At 41.4% G+C, this 17321-nt stretch overlaps 1 protein-coding gene across 9 annotated transcripts in view; it reads right to left on the bottom strand.

Annotated features, from left to right (window-relative positions):
* Positions 1-31: 31 nt before the first annotated feature.
* The window catches only part of LOC110520187 (methyl-CpG-binding domain protein 5), a 60455-nt gene continuing 43165 nt past the window's right edge, over positions 32-17321 (bottom strand). For 2 of the 9 annotated variants that reach the window (XR_016494765.1, XR_016494764.1), the window contains exons 2-11: positions 15532-16232; positions 13933-14035; positions 13569-13737; positions 10657-12894; positions 7455-7567; positions 6536-6810; positions 4596-5642; positions 3205-3281; positions 3018-3093; positions 32-2867 (exon numbers count right to left, since the gene is read on the bottom strand). Coding sequence is in view for 5 of the 9 variants with exons in the window: in XM_021597331.3 (XP_021453006.3) it covers positions 2805-2867; positions 3018-3093; positions 3205-3281; positions 4596-5642; positions 6536-6810; positions 10657-12894; positions 13569-13737; positions 13933-14035; positions 15532-15641 (4158 nt within the window). In the remaining 4 variants the exon portion in view is untranslated. The remainder of the gene's footprint in view (positions 2868-3017; positions 3094-3204; positions 3282-4595; positions 5643-6535; positions 6811-7454; positions 7568-10656; positions 12895-13568; positions 13738-13932; positions 14036-15531; positions 16233-17321) is intronic. The other 7 variants (XM_021597331.3, XM_021597330.3, XR_016494766.1 and 4 more) reach the window with 6 other exon arrangements.

The raw sequence follows: 17321 nt of genomic DNA, 5'->3' as shown, positions 1-17321 counted from the left end.
TACATGTACAATATAACAACGTAAGCCACAGTTGATAGAATACTTTTTTTTATTGCAAAATGAATGCAATACTTTGTCAAATTTGTAAATCCCTTTCGAACAAACACCATTAAAAGATTTTGAACAAAGCATAATAGCCACCTTTTACTGCGTGTAATTTCAGGCACACTTTTCTAAATGTAAAACATTTCTGCTAGAGAAGCAGGAAAGGAAAATGCTACAGCTGTTATCTATTCAGAAAGATGTACTGAAAACTATAAGTACAAAAGATACTTTGATGTTGGTGCTAAGTGACTGTTACATTACCAATTGACCAACAATGCATATCACATTTAAAATTAAAATACTTTACAAAAATGTAAAATCTTTTCCCACTGTAAAACCATCAAAAACAATGTGGGCCACTCAGCTTTTACCATATGTTTTGAAATAAAGAGCATAAAAATGACATTTAAAACCACATTCAATAAATAACTCATTCCAAAACAATATTAGAATATATTTTGTTTCAATAAGGAGGGCAAAACATTTATTCCATTAAACACAATCACTCAAGATCACTACAATGGACAACAAGTTTGAAATGGAAGACATAAATAAACATTTACTTTGTCCATGGACTAGTGGTGGGCTCTCTTCATATACCCCCAATTTTAGGATTAAGAGTGCAATATAATTATAAACAGAATGCATATAATGTTGATGACATAGCTAGGTTACCAAGTTTTAAAACGAGTATTAGATTTTAGGATGCCGGGTTGTTCTGTTAGGATTGAACACAGATGACTTGATATTGTATGTTAAATAATAAAAATTAGACAAACATGTACATTTGTCAGTTTTACAATTTCAGATTTTCACAAGACTGTTCAAATCAGAAGACTGATCATATCAGAAAACTGATCTAATCAGAAGACTGATCTAATCAGAAGACTGATCTAATCAGAAGGTGCCCCTCCTGAGTCAGGGTATTAAGTGAAATGAACATTTTACAATTTCTTCAGGCCGTGGGTATATACTCAGTGTTGACACAAGTAAGAAAAAAAGAACACTATATGCACATACTGAGTGTTCAAAATTGAACACTTCATAAATAAACACAAATATATAAATGTATATTTATAAACCACTGATGGAATATTTATCCATATATAGGCTGTTCATTTGTTTTAAGAGAAAAATATATAATACTCTAAGGCTTTTCAGAGCGTACAACTCTCATTAGTATTATTGCTAAGTAACCAATGTATATCTACAAATAAATATGTGATTCATAAATAAATTATAAAGTACAAAAGCAAAAAACAATGAAAATGAACAAAATGAAGGCCACTAATTCAATAGAATATTAAAAAGATAAATAATAGAAACTTAAAGTCCTAACTTGTGATACGGCATAGCTTTGGCAGCTGGGGATTGTAGCATTGGATATAAGGCTCGGATCAAAGTTCACTCATACTTTCTTGGGTCGTTTAAAATGGTTTTGCAGAGCAAAGGAAACCAATGAGTATACTACAGATCTCTTCTGGCCTGTAAATGTGCAGTCCTTACTATTAAGGCATTTTGACCCTTGAAATGACACATTCAAGGGTAAAACACAGAAATGCTCAATTACATGATTTGATAGAGAAAATAAACAGCTTAATACTTTTTGCACCATTTAAATATGAACATAATTGTAGATTAAACACTAGTGGCAGAACCGTATATTACAACTGTTGCTATTGAATACTTCATTTCAGAATGCATGTACTGTATACCACAGAAATTAGTCTATACTTTACAATAACTTTTTTTTTTTTAAATGAACAAACATATACTGTCAAAGTCATTTTGCAGATATAACACAGGAAATCTGTTTATCAAAAATATTCAGAGAAAATAAATTTTACTTTGGGAGTACAAATAATGTAACTTAGAGGCATATTTCAGACTCCTTCCCTTGATGGCTTTTTCTTTTCTTGGATAACATGGATAAAAACAAGAACAAAGAAAAAGGAAACGTAAGACAAAGAGAAAGTATTTGCATGTCCTATGTTCAGATAAAGGATATACTGTGGGTCTATCTTCAAGTCTTCCAATTTCCTTTTCTTGGGACACACACTGTATGTATGCCTTCCTAGCAGGACAAGATCATTCTTACTGGCTGCATGCAAATGAGAATAGTGTCTGTTGAAGTTCAACATTATAATCCTTCAGCTGTTCAATGCTTAACAGCATGTTTCAATAGATCTGTAATAGAAATTCCTTTATGCTGCTTTTCTTTTGAAAAATGAAATCTCTGGCCTCACCGTTTTGTGAAAAATAAAAACATTGGAGAACCAGATATAGTTTTGTATTGATATGTACATAAGACATTAGCATTAAGTCAACTCATCAATGATAAAACTGAACAATATATACAATTAACCACTGAAAATAATGTACTGTTTTCCTTTGTCTATGTGCATAATCTAAAATGCATCAGAAATATTTGGACCAACTATTTCCTTATATGTAGAATCTCATTTTCCATAAGGACAAGCTAGCTGTGGATATATCACAGCTATTATTTTGCAGCTAGGTTCCTCCATCCTTTCTTGTACTTTCTTCACTGTCAGTGTCTTGGTGGTGGTCAAGGTGGGAGGGTTGACTCTGATTGTAGCACTAATCCAGTTGGACTAAGTACCAAGCTGATGCAAAAGAGAAGACAACGGTCACTACTATTGCACACACTGGCTAGCGATTCTACATCGGCTACACACGACCCATTGGCTAGATGGACCGCTACCCAGCAGGACACCAAAGGGTCCACACATTTACTGTCATCTGGAGATCTTCCTCCTCTTGGGTTTAGTGGTCTTGACTTGTCTGTCTCTCTGTGATATCTGGTGCACCAAAGAAATGGGGGAGGGGTTGGAACACCATCTTTAGATAGACTGTAGACATAATGAGAGGCTCACACACGTTTGGGAACCCAAAGGTAATCTCTAAAGAGGTGTGTACAGTACACACAATAACCAAATCGGAATACTCACATTGCCTGTCATCTTATCCAGCTCACACATAGCCTCCTGTATAGCAGCCTCTAGGTGGTTATTCCATTTTCGACCACTGTAAGAAAGAGAACATATTTGTATTACTTTATCCTCATCCTTCATCTGATAAAAACAATGTGCAGGGACAGAATAAAGAATAATAGCATATTAATCTAGGGTAATTTACTTTCTAGTTATCTTGTTTGCTTTATGTAGTGTGTCCAGATCCTCTGTTAGTGTCCTCTGGAACTTCTCTGACTCTACCTGAAGGCAAGTAGAAACAACATTACCAAACACCGGGGGAATGAAACCAAAACATTACCAAAGGATCACCTGTTGGTAGTGCATGGCGCTTGTAACGCCAGGGTATTGAGTTTGATTCCCGGGACCACCCATACGTAAAATGTATGCAAGAATGACTAATCTAAGTGGCATATTACACAGCCAAGTGAAACCAAAAGCACATTACCCTGTCCACAGAACAGAAGTTCTAAATGTACATTACCCTGTCCACAGAACAGAAGTTCTAAATGTACATTATCCTGTCCACAGAACAGAAGTTCTAAATGTACATTATCCTGTCCACAGAACAGAAGTTCTAAATGAGTTTGCAGAATGACTCCGGTCAAAGCAATCAATTACTTTATTTCACATTTCATAATTATGACTCAAATTCAATAAAGCTTTATTATCTAATGATTAACTTGCAAGTTACTGTAATGCCAGGTAAGACAAAGAGCATTCAATCATTTTCTAATAAAAATAAATAAAAAAATAAAAAAAAGAGTCAGCATCTTGTCCTATCCTTCCAAACTGCTTTTAATTGTATTTACTGAACACAACGTTTTTAACGATTCATTAAAATAGCTGTCCACACAGGCTTGTAAAAGGGATGGATATGGATATTCATCCACTATTGCATATTATCTGCACAGTCAAACGCAAGGCATGAAACCAAACTGAAATATCACCTAGCCAAATGTTAGCCTAAATAATATGGGTAAATCCAGGAAAAATTTAATAAAGTACATTCCCCCAAGGATTCCCACACTGAAGTTCCTGAACAGTAGCTCTCGAGAAAAAAAAGAACAAAACACAGTAGGCAGTGAATAAATTCAAGCAATGGATATCGACAGATAGGTGAAAATGGTGGTAGAATGACCTCTGGGAAGGTGTCAAACCCATTATGCTGTTTTACCCTGATGTTAATTCCTTGGCGTCTCAAAGGCTTTTGAGAGTGTCGCAGGGCAGAATTGGGGTGTTTTTTAATGCAGAACACCGTGGGAAATCTTCCCTCTCCCTCTCATGCTCTTCGTGAGGAATATATAATCTTTCAGGGACTTGCCATGCCTGGTGCCTACACATTTTTAAACTCCCCTCTTATTCAAAGCATTATTTTGCCATAAAAAAAACTGCAACGGTAATGTGTACAGTAGTACTAGCAGCAAAGGTTTAATGTAAAATTGTGTTGAAACTGAGGCTGGAATTGTGGCAGAGACCTCCACTTCTTTATCTGATGTAGTCATGTGACCAATCATAATTGATGACACTAAAACACTGAGTATACAACAAGCTCACCTTTCCCTGCATGTCATTCACCATCCCAGGGGAGTACATGTGCCCCTCGCTCCCAATCTTGCCTGGCCATGGAGGGAAGCCTTTGCCCTGGCCCCAGAGTAGATCCCCCGGGTAGTGGGCCGGAGTTCTGGGCCTGTGGTGGAGCGGGAGCCCCTCACTGGAGGAAGGAGAGTCCCCAGGCCTCAGGTCTTCCTCGCCGCTCAGGCTCCCATTCAGGTGCCCATTGTAATGCCCATTATAGTGGTTCCCATTGAGTTGGCCGTTCAGATGTTCGTTGTAGTGGCTGTAATCCTTGGTAAAAAGGCCCTCTGGTGGGACAGAGGAAGAACCAGGGGACAGGCTGGGGTGTCTGGAATGTAGTCTTCCCGAGGTGAGGACCCTACCGTTGCCGTTCATATGGGCATACAAGTCACTGGGGAAGTGCAGTGTTGTTTGGTCCTGAGGGCCAAAGTGGACCTGGGCCTGACTTTTGGGCCTCTCTGGGTAGGTGCCGTTTCTGCTCTGGGCTAAGGAAAGCGGTTGGAGGAGCTCGTCATTACGCCACAGACCAGCCTGCTCCTGGCCCTCCGCCTGCCCATCCCATTGTCTTCTCTGGGCTCCGTGTCGCGGCGAGCGGAATCTGGCAGGAGCTTCCATAGCAACAGGAGAGAAGCTGTTGTTCCTTTCAGGGGTCTTCTTGCGTGGCCGACCCACCTTGGGTTGGTGTCGGGGCTCTAGCACTGGCTCCTGATATGAGCGAAGGGGGCCATGAATGACAGAGTTAACCGCATGGGAGAGGTCGACAGGCTCGCCGACAACAGAAGAAGCGAAGGTACCGCTAGCACCAGTTGATGTGATGACATTAAACGCGCTCTTGCTGGCCGTGCCCATCGCTGCCCTGTGGATGGTATCAATAACTTCTCCCCCACCACCTGGAAGGTCCTCGGCAGCCTGGTATTCTTGATTACTGTTCTGGTGACAAGGGGCACCGGGTTGGGACATGGACATCATCCCCGGTCGACTCATCATAGTTCTGTTTGGCAGTGGAATCGTCTCAGGCAAATCCACCTGTAACAAAAAGAGAGGGAGAGGTTCAAACATGTTGAAAGTAGCTAGGTTTCCATCCAATTTGTGACAGATTTTCATGCAAAATATGTGTTTCCATCAAACAGACTTTTTGTGGATAAAAGCTGTGCGTGATGACATACGCACATTAAAAACACCGTTGCTGTTAAATTCCCATGTACCAGAAGAAAAATACAAGTTAGATGGGTTTCCATCTTTACTGATGGTTTTGTCAACAAAACGATTACGTTATATAGCAAAATGTGCGAGGTGTTGTCACATGCGCTTGTAGCCAACACCTCACAGATACTGTGGGTAGGCTAACTACATTATGAGATTATTATGGATAAGAGCAATTTTATTTGTATTTGTCAAACAGCAGCCAAGCATTGATCATCATGTCACCAGAACATGACCCTCAATATTTATTGGAAAGGAGCATCAAGCTCATCATCTTGCACATTCACTACCCTGTGAAGTTAATCATCATTGATTTAATCTGTAGCCTAATAAACTGCATGGTTTCCCAAGTCGTAGTGGGAGGACCTCACAACATATCATTATGTGACTCCAAGTTTACTTCGATATAATGGTTATTATATCAACATTTCCACTGCCATTTCACGCATAATATATTTTTCCAACACAAAAATGTCCTACCATGTCGAACAAACAAATTGTCTGTCGGCATTTTTTAAATTGTACCGGCATTTCATGTTTCCGTCAGCCCAGTGTTTCCGTCAGCCCATCAGCAAACTTTTTTCATATGTCATTCAAGAAATGTTGAATGGAAATAAACAATAAACATCCCTAAACTGCCAAATAAACATCCAAATACACAGAAAGTCACCACAATTATTTTGGGGCTTGAACTGGAAAAAAACAGAATGTCTGACCTGGAAGCTCTGAAGGAGGCTGTTCATGGGGTTGGAGGAGGCATCATCAGGGAGAGGGGCATCAGGGTGGGAGCCTTGGCACTGGAATCTATGCTGCTGCTGGCCCTGCATGTAGTGCTGACCAGGACCCTGGGTCAGACCCTGATGTTGGCCCTGAACAAGTGGTTGCAGTCTCTGTTGTTGCAGTGTATGGGCCTGGCTGTTCCTGATGAGAGATTGAAGACTCTCCTCTCGGGCCTGCCTCAGCTCACAGCTCAGAGAACTACTGACCTCACCTGCACAAAGGGAGAGAGAGAAAGGAGAGAGAGAGAGAAAGGAGAGGCGTGAGAAAGGTGCGAGAATGAAAAGTGAAGTGAGGGAGCAGGAGTAGAGGAAGATCTGATCATGAGGACAACACCACTCCAAGCTAATTGAGTTTTTTCAAAGATAAGCAAACCAAAGGGACAGTGAGAGAGAATAGTGTGGAAGTAACAAAAAAAGTAGTTTTGCCCAAAGTTTACTCCTATTTACTTCCCTTGGTTTGTGAGGACTTGATTGAACAAATAAGACAGTAAAATGAAACAGACAGGATAAGTGAGAAAATAAAGAAGACTATGTTGTTGAAATGTAAACCAAAGTGGTCAACTGTGGTTCAGTTGGCTTCCCTGACTACAGACTGAAACTTCAGGCCAATTATAGGTATTTCAGACAAAATATTGCTCCTGACTCTTAAATCAAGAAAAATCTATGAGTATATAAATCTTGGATGTACACTTTTGGAAGCCCAGCCATAGATGGATATCCATACATTACCTCAACATCGTCAGCAAGGGATATGGTGTAGAACAGGAGAAGTAGCCAATAGTAGCAGTGAGTGACAAAATTAGGATTCTAATGCTTTTGAAATAAAAGGTTCATTTCACAAAAACGGTTGACAAACCTCAACAAAGTAGCCAGTAGCCACCATGATCCGCTAACTGACGGTTTCGGAGGACATTTCCTGAATCCACAGAGCTTGGACACGAAGTGAATGTGATCATTTGTGTGGAGCTCCTGTATCGAAACAGAAATGCATCCCATGTTTATGGATGAGTGGCTCTCACTGTAAGGGTAAACGCTCCCTACTTTCTGGTAGATCGCTAGTGACTTTTTTGACATTACTGTGAAAGTGCATAAAATACAAGATCCCCCTAATGTAATTAGCCTACACTAAAGGCTCAGCTGTCTAGATACATTTGACTCCTGATAAGTGCACATATCAAAAGGAAATTAATGCTCCATTCAAGTGGAGTCCCAATTCAAATATATGATTTCCCTTTTCTTGTGCTACTGCCGGCTATCTGCAATCACAACAATCCCAAGCCATTGCGTACATCAAACTAGAGCTAAGAGAATGTATCTAGACTAAATGCCACTACCTGCAGTGATTCCCCTATATTAATTTAGCTACCCTTGCCACCGATGCTGAAAGAAATCCTAGGGCAAATACTGACTAGTCGTTGCATATTACTTATCACCCAAAAAGTAAATGACAGAAACAATAAGTATACAGTTCATATGAGGAAATCTGTCAATTGAAATAAATTCACTAGGCCCTAATCTATGAATTTCACAGCTGGGAATACAATCTGTTGGTCACAGACAACTTAAAAAATAAAATGGGCCTCAGGATCTCGTCACAGTATTTCTGTGCATTCAAATTGCCATCGATAAAATCCAAATTGTGTTCGTTGTCCGTAGCTTATTCCTGTCCATACCATAACCCCACCGCCACCATGGGGCACTCTGTCAGCGTTGTGAACATCAGCAAACCGCTCACCCACACAACGCCATACACGTGGTCTGCGGTTGTGAGGCTGGTTGAATGTACTGCCAAATTCCCTAAAATGACGCTGGAGTCACCTTATGGTAGATAAATTAACATTAAATTATCTGGCAACAGCTCTGGTGGACATTCCTGCAGTCAGCATGCCAATTACACACTCCCTCAAAACTTGCCACATCTGTGTAATGATCATGCTGTTTAATCAGCTTGTTGATATGCCACATCTGTCAGAAGGATGGATTATCTTGGCAAAGGAGAAATGCTCACTAACTGGGATGCAAACACATTTGTGCACAACATTTGAGAGAAATAAGCTTTTTGTTCATATGGACATTTTCTGGGATCTTTTATTTCAGCTCCTGAAACATGGGATAAAACTTTATATGTTGCGTTTATATTTTTGTTTGTTCAGTGTATTTTAATCTGGAGGCAGAGTTTATATCCCACTCATCCTCCCAACCACCTAAAACCATTAAGAGCAAACCATCTCAGCAATTAGATCAATATTACACAAGAGGGCACTTTTCCCAGTGTAATCCACCCCGTTTTCAACAATACTGTTTTTACTAAAACATTAAAGCTGCATAATACACCTTTTTTTCTAGAGCAAGTCTACATCTTTTACATCTAGCTAATAAGTGTTGTGCTTGAACTTTTTTTTGTTGTTGTTAGGTTTGATAAATGTGAACTTGCTCATTAGTTAGCTAGCTAGCAAACGTTAGCTTGCTAAATAAGCCAGGCAGTCACACGGGTGGTAAGTGCAGCACATTGCACACAACACTAAATGCTTTACCAAGCTAGCTATCTAGCAAGATGAATAAATACTTTAACTCACTCACCATTACCCCATACTACCAATGTCAGTTCGCTTGCTAGCTAAACTAAAGTTAGCTAAATTCAGAAATGAATCCCTTGCTATTTAATAATGTTGCTAACTACACTGGTTATCTAGTTGTGCCCATCTGGCTAGAATCAAAAAGGGTTTAATACAAATTCTAGGTAGCAACATTAGCACAACTTGCTTATTAGCTAACATTCGCTATCTACAGCACACAAGCCAAACATCGCTTATTAACCTTTTTGGGATAGGGGGCAGCATTTTCACTTTTGGATGAATAGTGTGCCCAGAGTGAATTGCCTCCTACTCTGTCCCAGATGCAAATGTATGCATATTATTATTATTATTATTGGTTAGAAAACACTATGAAGTTTCTAAAACTGTTTGAATGATGTCTGTGAGTATAACAGGACTCATATGGCAGGTGAAAACCTGAGAAAAATCCAACCAGGAAGTGGGATATCTGACATTTGTAGTTTTTCAAAGCTTGGCCTACCGAATACACAGTGTCTATGGAGTCAAGTTGCACTTCCTACGGCTTCCACTAGATGTCAACCATCTTTAGAAACTGGTTTGAGGATTCTACTATAAAGGAGGGGCTCATGAGACCTGTTTGAGTCAGTGGTCTGGCAGAGTGTCTCAGGCTCATGGCGGGTGCTCCCGACAGAGTTAGCTCTTGTTCCAGTGCTAGCTCTTGTTCCAGTGCTTTTCTTCAGACATAGGAATTCTCCGGTTGGAAGCTTATTGATGTTTTATGTTAAGAAAGTTACTGCCACATTGTGGTCTGGACTATTTTTAACGAGGCTTATCCAGGGGGTTGATCTGTGCTGTGACAACACACCAGTATCCTTTAAGTTAAATCATTGTTTGAGAATATGACTTAGTTTAGCTGAAAATGGGTTAAATAAATAAGAACAAGAACAAAAAAGCAGGAAAAATAAGGTATGATGTGAGAAACAAGTAGAAAAACATATCTGAACATTTTTGTCTACCTGCCCGTAAAACATTTTTGCCTTTAAAGAGGTCTTGCACGCTGGCTTTAAATAGCTCACTTTCATTTGGCTGTGCAGCAGAAAATGTTTTGCAGTCAGCACTTTGATGAAAGATGCTTAAAGAGCGCAAGTGACAAAGACGGCAACAACATGAGACTGAATTTAATGACAAATAGTTACATGCAAAAAGATGGTCATATTCATATTTGTAAGGTAGTAGCTCAATTCACAATGTTTTTTTTGGCCCCAAACATCTAGATGGATCATTGTAATAAAGTAGGCTATATCCAATTATTTTCAATAGACAGAAACTACCAATGTTCGCCACAAGGGGGCACAACACACATTGCAGCCCTTGCTTTATCACATGTATATAATGTATATAAATAGAGACTATTGACTTAAAACATAATATAAATCTATGATTTTGCTACACCTAGGATAAGAAGACAATAGTCAACTAAATCAAGGAGAAACAGCTGCTTACCTGACTCAGAGAGGGCTTGGACCCCGCCATTGGACATCATGGGAGGCAATCCTGCCCTGCCTCTGAAGTGGGGGTTGCCTTGCGCCTGGGATGGTTTCTGATAAAGTCCAAACTGCTGCTGCTGGTGAGGGTTTGGGTTTCCCTGCATCGACACCATGGCTGCATGTTGTCCACCATTGTAACCCAACACCCCAAAGTTTCCAGTTAAGGTGGGGTCCTGCATTTGATTTATTGGCCTGTTGAACTGCTCCATGTTTAGATCCTGGCCTGAAATCTGACCATCACTGTTCATGTTCTGGAAGCCACGGATCTTCGCTCTGCCCTGGATTTGATGCCCCTGCAAGCTCTGCTGCAAAGTCGACATCTGAGGCAAAGCTTCCTCCAAGAAGGGAGATTTGCCAGATTTGGCCGGGCTTTGGCCCACGTGGCTTGGCTCATTGTGGGCACTTTGGTGGCTCATGGACTGGAGTAGCTGGGCCATGGAGGTGTTTGGGGGCAAACAACCCTGCTGCAACATTCTCCTCAAAGTCTCTGGAAAGCTAGATGAACTAGATCCAGAGCCACCCATCGGATGCTTGAGCACGTCGAAAGCCCTGTCATTGTTGATGCCACCACTGCTGCCATCACTGGACAGTTTGCGCTTGCGATTTGCCTCTCTTTGCTGAACCATACCCATGAGTTTGTCTCTTAGTGCTGCTCTTCCGCTTTGAAATTCGCTCGCCAACGGCCCAGGATTAGGTAGATATCTCTGGTTTAAAGTGCTGTGTCCATCTAGGTTCCCACCTCTTCCTCCACCAACTAGCCCTGGGTGTCCCAAACTGCTGCCACTGCGAGCCTCTGCGCCTGCACCCAATGTGCTGTCGGTATGTTTGTTTTGATTAACTAGCTGTGCTTTCGCTGCTGCTGAAAGTAGACTACTTGCTGGGAAGGAAGCAGGATTCTGCTGATCTAACATCTGGTTAAGGGGCATTCCTACCGAGTGATTCTTTTGAATGATACTATCAGATCCGGGAGCTGGACGGTACATGGAGTTGGGATGCCTGCTTAGACCAATGTTCATCCCCCCTGGCAGTTGGTTGGGGGTATCGTTCAAGTGATGGAGTTTGTCCATCTTATATGCAGAACCTTGTGGCATTGCAGGTCGAGGGGACCCCGAGGAGGCCTGAGAGGACCGGGGAAGTGGCTTTGAACCCCCACAAGGAACCTGGAGCCCCTTTGTGGGGTGAGCGAAGCTACCATGTTCAGAAGAACTGGATAAGCAACGTGAGCGGTGGGGTGACTCCACCTTGGCGAGGACAGGCCCAGCCATATGTGCTGGGGACATGATAGGTGAGGATGAGGCGGATGACAGGGTAGGGTGGTGCTGGACCCTATGGCCATGCCCAACAGGTCCAGACTTCCCAGTTGGCAAGGGCAGGTTGCTGGGCAAAGGGACACTGGCAGGGGGGATGTTTACATTCATTGGTGGTACCTGAGATTGGGCATTGTGTTGGAGGCCAGATATGTTTGGCACTAAGGGACCCTGGCTAGGAGCCTTGCTTGGAATTGGGTCCAGGATACCAAGAGGGTCCTTCTCAGAGGTCACCTGCTTTTTCTGCAGGATGCAGGGAGGGAGCTGAGACAGGGAAAAGTGCGACTGTGGGTGGCATGCAGGCTGGGGCTTGTGTTGAAAGTCGTGGGGGAAGCTGCAGGAGGGCTGCAAATTGAGGCTTTTGGCATTGACGGCAGGGGAATTTGGTACATTAGTCCTTCCTGACATGGCACACGAGGGCTGGGAGGCCGAAGGCGAGCCGTGGTGCAGGATACTGGGTGGTGAGAGATGGGTAAAACGATCACCGTTCATATGGACAGAGCCTGGGCTGCAAGCTCCATGAAAACCAAGCATATTGGGGTCAGGACTCCCCAGAGGTTCAGTCCTTGGGGAGGGAGCCCTATCACCATAATGCTGTGAGCAACATGAATTGGAGGAGGAGGGGCTGAGCAGGACACTGTGGCGGCTGTGATAGGGTGACCGTTGTTGGCTACTGTGTTCGCTGCCCCCCAGCCTTGTCCTGCTGTACCCCAAGTACAGATCCCTCTGAGGGGGAGAATCCAGTTCATGGTTATAGTACTGTTGACCAGAAACTGACATTCCTGTCTTGTTGGGATTCCTGCCATCAAGAGCCACAGAGTTGGGTGGACCATTGTGCATATTGTTCCTTATTGCTTGATGACTCAAGGGACCCATAGCTGCAGCGCCTGCAAAGCAAAGTAAACTTGTATCAATCTTTGAAATTACTTTTATCATCTCAGATGAGATAATTATATGTAATTAATTCAGCATCGTCAATTCAGACCTTACAGAAAATCCCAAAACAAATCAACAATTAACAGTTCTGAATTGACAACAGAAACCCGATCTTTAGAGAAAACATAAAACAGCAGCTAAGCAGACAGTTGAATCTAAATGAAATGTGTATGCATGTTCTTCAGACAGCATCACATTTTCGCTTATTTTTTATAACATGCTGACAGAGCAGCAATTCACTGCAGTCCTTTGCTGTGAAAATACTGCACAGACAGATGATTTCTGTCTGAGCTGGTCTCAATAGGTCATAAGGTTATTCTCTTTAATTTAAAATTTCTATATGGCAATATGTTAAAACAGAACAAAACTAGCTGAGAATGCACAGATTGTCATGTCATTATATCAAGTTACACCGATTGGAGAGTAAAAGCCATTAAGTGACACTGGCTTTCATCATCAAATGACACCCTTATGCAAAATATCATAAATAACTGGTGTTTAGGCCTATTTCAGCATTTGATCAGATATGAGACATTGAAATTAATAATCAATAAGTCACACAAATGGATGGATCTGTCCTAGGGAGCTAGTTGCATCTCAAATTGACAATATTTCTTTCACATACCAGTGCCAACACTGGCCAGAGCAGGGTGTGGTGACTCCATGCTCCTGCGCAGGGTTGCCACGGTGATGACCTTCCTCTTGTGGATACACAGCTTGGTGACATTAGCATCGGCTCTGGCATCCTCAACAGTCCTCTGCTTGACAGCCGCCCCGGTGTCAAAGTTGAATATCTGAGGGGAGTGAAAGATGTTAGCGTCTGGGTGTGCCTACTCTTATCAATACACTATGCATGCGTTACTTCCTCTCTCCTCCAGTCCTGGCTACAGTAAGAAGTGTGTTAGTGTTCAGTAGTGTGTGTAGTGCATTTTCCTTTGAACTTAAATGACCCATCTACCAGGAGTGGCCCCACATTCAGGCCTGCTCACCTTATGAATGATGAGAGGACACTCCAGGCCACACTTACAGGTGCCATCAGTCAGCAGGTAGCTCTTCACCTGCTCCAGACAGGCTAGGACTAAGCCACTGGGACTGGAATGTGGAAATCGGAGAGATTGTGAGTGACTAATGGAACAGCATAGCACAACCACAGCCAAATAAAAGAGAGTTTGCATCTGAAATGACCCCCTATTCCCACAGTAGGCCTATAGTGGTTCTGGTCAAAAGTAGTGCGCTATACAGGGAATAAGGTACCATTTCGGACTAAACCATACACATTCAATTATATCAAATGACCTGGATAAAGTAGTCAGTCACAGCAAAAAAGGAAATCTCCCAAAACATAGGAGGAACACAATACCATGAAAACAGCTCACCTTTATAATGACAAGTGCCATCAGCTTAAAAGGCTTGGTTCGAAAGGAAAAAAACACATTCATTTCAAACTCAATGAAAGTAAGGGAGAGAAAAGCAGCTGGTGGGTGGAATTATGGTGCCATAAAACATGGCTCCCGACAGCATTTCATAGTTTGTCAGAGGACAATTTTCTCTGTATGAGACAGTCACTGATCTCAAACATTCTTCTCCTCAAGGCCATGTAGCCCAGATCTGCCCACCAGAGAGGGAATATACTTCATATGAAGAGGGAGGGAGGTAATATTAGACTCTCTGGAAGGTGTTATGCTTGACTAGCTCTGGTGTTGAAACATTTCCCTTCAACCCCATGGACAGAAAATGGATGGAAGTGACTTTTTCTGCCTTTCAATAAAGGCAATGGACTACGGCGTTATTGTGGTCAGCCCTATTAGGGTAAAAGACAGATATGACAAGTCGTTCCACCTCAAAAAGCACAAGAAAGAGGATTGTCACCCACTATCCAAGATTCATCTGAAATTGTTTCTGTAGTTAGAAACAGATAAGCATTCCTGCAACATTATTTTGTTGAAAGATAATTCCATCCCTGAAAAATTAAGTTAATTGATTGCAGACAAATTGCCCATTTCAATTTGTTGGATTCGTAAACTACTCAATAAACATAGTACCAGTCATCCGATTTGGACCGAACCTCTTCTTAACAAAGATTAAGACGAGGGGATTCCAAATTAATGGACAAAAGCTACCCATGGACCCCCCAAACCCCACACCAAGTCCACCCCAAAGGCCAGTGTACAGTATCAGTTCTCTATGTTTGACAAGTAGTATAAAGCTGCGGCTTGGAGTACTGGTTATTCATTCTATGTAATGTATTCATAGTGAGCTTGGTGATGTTTCCCCCCCCCCCCCACTGTTCAGAGAAATTTGCCATAGAAGTCACTTGCCCTCCCCCCCCCATAAATTTGTGTGAAAGTACCAGGTTTTGCCCTCTAGATGCCACTGTTCCTGCTATTGCCACACCTCTATATATATATCAATATTAATCAATAAACACACCATATCAAATGGTAAGTTACATGAAAAGATTGAGCAGTAGAAAATTGAGTGTATATTAGAAATTGGTACTGTAGAAGGAAAGAGTTCATTACCCTAAGTTCAGATTGGGGAGACTAGAGACCACAGGCTAGTTTAAATAGAGGTAGAGCAGGTCTTACCTTATGTAGACAACCCCGCTGTGGGTGATTCTGCGCTGCCAACCTATAGGGACTTCAGCCGGGGGCTGCTTCCCCTCAGCACACAGCCCCTCCTTCTTGGTTCTGTTCATTGTCCACTCCTTAGGTCCTCACAACTACACCCTTGCGATGTGAGATATCACAAGTCTGTCAGAGCGCTCAGACTAGTGTGCGTCATCCTGGGGTCTCTCAGGAGTAAACTGACCAACCAAGAGAGGATGAGCTACAACAGCTTCGCTGCCGGAACTGCTAACTGCCAATCCCACCGTCGCCTGCCTCTTCCGTGGACAGGTTCACTGTGGAACCAGACTTTTGAGGCCCTTCGTCCCCATCCTGTTTATTGCCGACATGTTTAAAACCCCATTTTCATCAGTCTTTGTGAGGAGGCCATGGTAGTCGTGGGGGGTCCTGGGGACATTGGGATGAGTGGTCTGAGGGAACTTGAAGTAGAGTTGCCCAAGCTACCTCTCTCACAGACCAATGGAGACGTTTCACTTTCAGTTCACAGAATCTGCTATTGGACAAATCTGGATGGATCTGGTCATGATATGATGACGTGAGTTCTGGCTGACACTAACTGCAGCTGCTGCGACCTTAGAACTCATAGTTGCAGGATCCGTCAGCATGACATCATCCCAGAGTTGATAACGGATAAGAGCAGACACTGTCCCATATATTCCAACCTGTAAAACAAGTCAAAAGTAACACGATCAAATTGACTACAAAAACTTTTGGGAATATATTTCTATCCTACATAACAAAAGGAGTATTGATCTTATTGAGAAGAATATTCCTAAATATATCCCACACAAGACAGGAATGATCCATCATGACACCCAGAAAAAATAATAATGATTTTGGGGATTTTCAAAAAATGTAATCCATAGAATGAATAGTCCTTTGGAAGGATTGTTCACATATTTTTGGCAGTTCTATCTAATAGCATAATTGGGAAATAATTACTAAAAGTTGTGATATTTATTGCATTTTGGCATTACCCGGACCTCCTTTAAAACTCCATGGTGTTTTCATCTCTAGGTGCTACAAAGTAAATTGGTTTGGTATCATATGAAGCTTTACAGCTTGATGTTTACTTTGTAGCACCTACAGATTAAACAGTAATATGTTAAACTTCAATAACTTTCATAATAACTCATTTATGAATATAATAAAATAAAACATTTTAGATGTAGATTTAAAAAATATATATTGTTAAACATAATATATTCTATAGGCAAATCAAAGTTCCAGAGTGGGATCTCTGCTACTTTTAGAGTTATGATCCAATTTGTAAGCATTGTCAACAGAGTGAATGTGAAAATGGATTCAAAATAGTTGCCCTCTGCTAGTGATTTGCAGGATGTGCAAAGGAGGGCTGTGGTTGGTTACATTGCCTACTATGACAATTTATCTGTTTAAAATGGGCCATAACTTTTAAACTATCAGAGATCCCACTCAAACCTTGATATGTCCATAGAGTATATTATGTTCAACAATATATTTAAAACATTTGTATTATTTTTTATATAGATGTTTATATTTTTTAATATTCATAAATTAATATTATTTAAAAAAATATCAAAATACTACTAATATTACAGAGCAAGCTGTAAAGCTTCAAATGACACCAATTTTTACTTTGTAGCATTTACAGATGAAACATGGAGTCTTAATGGAGAAACACATCCAGATGTCCAAAATATCCAATCTCTGAGTAATTATTTCTCAATGATGCTTTAACATAAACATTTAAAATATATATATCCTTCTTC

The sequence above is a fragment of the Oncorhynchus mykiss genome, chromosome 3, assembly GCF_057628025.1.
Source record: "Oncorhynchus mykiss isolate SJ-2025 chromosome 3, ASM5762802v1, whole genome shotgun sequence".
Taxonomy (NCBI): Eukaryota; Metazoa; Chordata; class Actinopteri; order Salmoniformes; family Salmonidae; genus Oncorhynchus; species Oncorhynchus mykiss.
Note: the sequence above shows the minus strand (reverse complement) of the source record. Positions and strands in the feature narration are given on the sequence as shown.